The 2500-nt window shown below is 47.5% G+C and overlaps 1 protein-coding gene across 4 annotated transcripts in view; it reads right to left on the bottom strand.

Moving 5' to 3' along the window:
• Positions 1 to 2500, bottom strand: part of LOC307246928 (RAS guanyl-releasing protein 2-like) — a 40071-nt gene that overhangs the window by 964 nt on the left and 36607 nt on the right. For 3 of the 4 annotated variants that reach the window (XM_080022972.1, XM_080022973.1, XM_080022974.1), the window contains 2 exons: positions 2460 to 2500; positions 1 to 1226 (listed from right to left, as the gene is read on the bottom strand). The exon at positions 1 to 1226 is cut by the window's left edge and continues 964 nt beyond it; the exon at positions 2460 to 2500 is cut by the window's right edge and continues 118 nt beyond it. In XM_080022972.1, coding sequence (XP_079879098.1) covers positions 1168 to 1226; positions 2460 to 2500 — 100 coding nt within the window. In that variant the 3' untranslated portion in view covers positions 1 to 1167. Of the gene's footprint in view, positions 1227 to 2459 lie in introns of those variants that run through there. The other variant, XM_080022975.1, reaches the window with a different exon arrangement.

Genomic DNA, 2500 nt, shown 5'->3' with positions numbered 1-2500 from the left:
GAGCAAAAAAAAACAAAAAAAAAAAAACCCCATTCCAAATCCAGTGTAGCGGGCTTCAGCTTTTTCTGCTCAGTTACTGCTGCGAGGCATCCGTTTCAACAGCCGCGTCGCAAGCCCCTGCTACATTCATGGTACAGCATCAGGAGAGGATACCCATCAGCGCGCGAGCACGAAAACGCAACTGGATGGCGGCGACGACACGACGCCAATGACCACAGGACGCTCACACCGATATTCGGGTAAAACATGAGAAAAGAAGACAGAGCGGCGCTCAAAGTCCCTTCTCATAGCAGTTGTCGACGGCCGCCGCTTTAACTGTCGGGATCTTTTTTTGTTTTTGTCGTCGCTGCTTTTCGCCGGTTAACGTCCGCAAGGGCTGCGGCCGATCCGCAGATTTTTCATTTTTTATTGTCTTTTTTTTATTTTTGCCGTTGACCTATCTGACATCAAAATGGCTCCATTGAAATAGATGGATCGATAGCACCGATTATGTGTTTGTTTGTTTGTTATTGTCGTTGTCGTTGTTTTTTAAGATACACAAGTAATTACAAGGACAGGCATTCCAAACCGCAGCACTCGGAAGTACAAAAACCCACGAAATGGACCTTTCCCCCGCATTCAAATTTCTAGCCAGAAAATACAATTGCATGGATTTACCATCCCATCTGAAGAGAGTACGGTCGAACGTCATTAACAATCTGGTGTCTAGAAATGATCAAAATGCAGAGATTTACATATAAAACAGCATAACAAATACAAAGACATTCCATTAAGGTCCACCCTTCTCATGACATTCACGTATAGTTAGTGGGTGGAAGTGTTTTTTTGTTGTTGTTGTTGTTGTTGTTGTTGTTTTTTTGTTTTTTTTTTTGTTTTTTTGAAGTTGCATTGACGTTGTTTCGCCACCGGGTGGCAGCATGTAAGCATCCTGTGTTGTGTTTAGGGCCGTTGCAGCGTCTCGGTCCTGAAGGGGCCAGACACTGCAGCCCCTCACACCCCACAAAGGGTTGGCATCACTTGGCCGCTCCCGCACACACACAAGCAGCTCTGGCTTTCAGGGACCGACCTACTCTATTAATTAGAATGCGATGGGAGCGACTCGAACCCTCGGACTTGCGACCCGATCAAATTTTTCGACGGCGACGGGCGACAGTCCCGCTCGCGTGCTTATAGGTGGACGTCGAACACGCCTTCTTCCACCGCCTCTATGTCTTCCTCTGCAATCGCTGGAGAGAAGGAGGTGGGGTTGGGGTATGGGTGGGGTGGGGCGGCAGAAGGGAGGCGAGAGGGGAGGGGGGGGGGGGGGAGGCAGACACAGAATCCATCATACCGCCTCTCTGTGGCTTAGTCATTGGCTTTGCTCTATGGGCGGATGTATCGATCGGGCGCGTTCAATAATAAACAACAGTGCCAGCCGGAGCCGCATGTGGAAAAGCCCCCACCCCATAACTCAAAGGTCTGATCAAAAACACGACGGCACGCGTGAGTCATTCCCCCCCTTCCCGACGCCTCTGTGAGAGAATGGCGCAAAAGAAGAAAAGCCGCAAATGCATTTTGAGGTAAAAAAAAAACAAAAAAAAAACCAGACCCAGCCCTGAAGTGAGGTGAGGGGAGGTCGGGGCAGTTGGAATAACAGATACGAGAGGGACTCTGAACATAGTGGTTAAAAGAAAATCCTAAATCCTTCCCCTGCTACCACCATATAATATCATTATTTATATACATTATTATATATAACAATATTATTATGATATACTGCTAGTATATATGGCTAATATACGCAATATAACATATAGTTTTGTAACTATTCTATATAAGTGTACTATAATAACTTGTATTCCTCATTTTGAGAACAATAATAAATAAGCGTGTTGTTCGACTGTTATATTTCTCACTCGTTTTGGACACTTCCTGTACATTGTACACCGGGGACCAAACACGCCGAAACGCTCCCGATAACGAGAGGCAGTTTCCCCTGTAGCCCCGCCCAGCGCCGCCTCGAGCAATCACGACTCGCCCCTCCTCACGCCCGTAGTTTCTTAAGCGGTCCGGTATATCGCTCGTGTTCTTCGCCTGGTAAAGACGGGACCAAGTGGAAAAAACCTGTGTTGATAAGTCGGCAACTTCATATGATGTGTCTCGGTTGTGGTTGGATTAACGTGGGAAATAGCCGACGGCCGAAAGTAATTTCGAAACAATGGAAACGGTACGGCCGTGCAGATTCAGCGTCAAGCGATACGAGAGAATAATATCCAGAAATACAGGTGGTTTATACATGTTCTTATCATTGTTTTACAACGGCGGTAAGAAAAAACAAAAAAACAAAAAAAAAACATGTCGATTCGTCGGTAAACCTGAACCGGTAAGAAGTCGGAAACCCGGGGCTCGGCACAGAATGCAGTCGAAATAGACGTCGCAAAACAAAGAGGCGGCATGGCGGCGGCGGCACCTCCTCCTACCTGTGCTCTGGAGGGTGGGCGGGGTGTTGGCGGGCGGGGGG

Source organism: Zeus faber, assembly GCF_960531495.2.
Source record: "Zeus faber genome assembly, chromosome: 22".
Taxonomy (NCBI): Eukaryota; Metazoa; Chordata; class Actinopteri; order Zeiformes; family Zeidae; genus Zeus; species Zeus faber.
The sequence above is the reverse complement of the archived record's forward strand: the minus strand, read 5'-3'. Positions and strand labels throughout refer to the sequence as shown.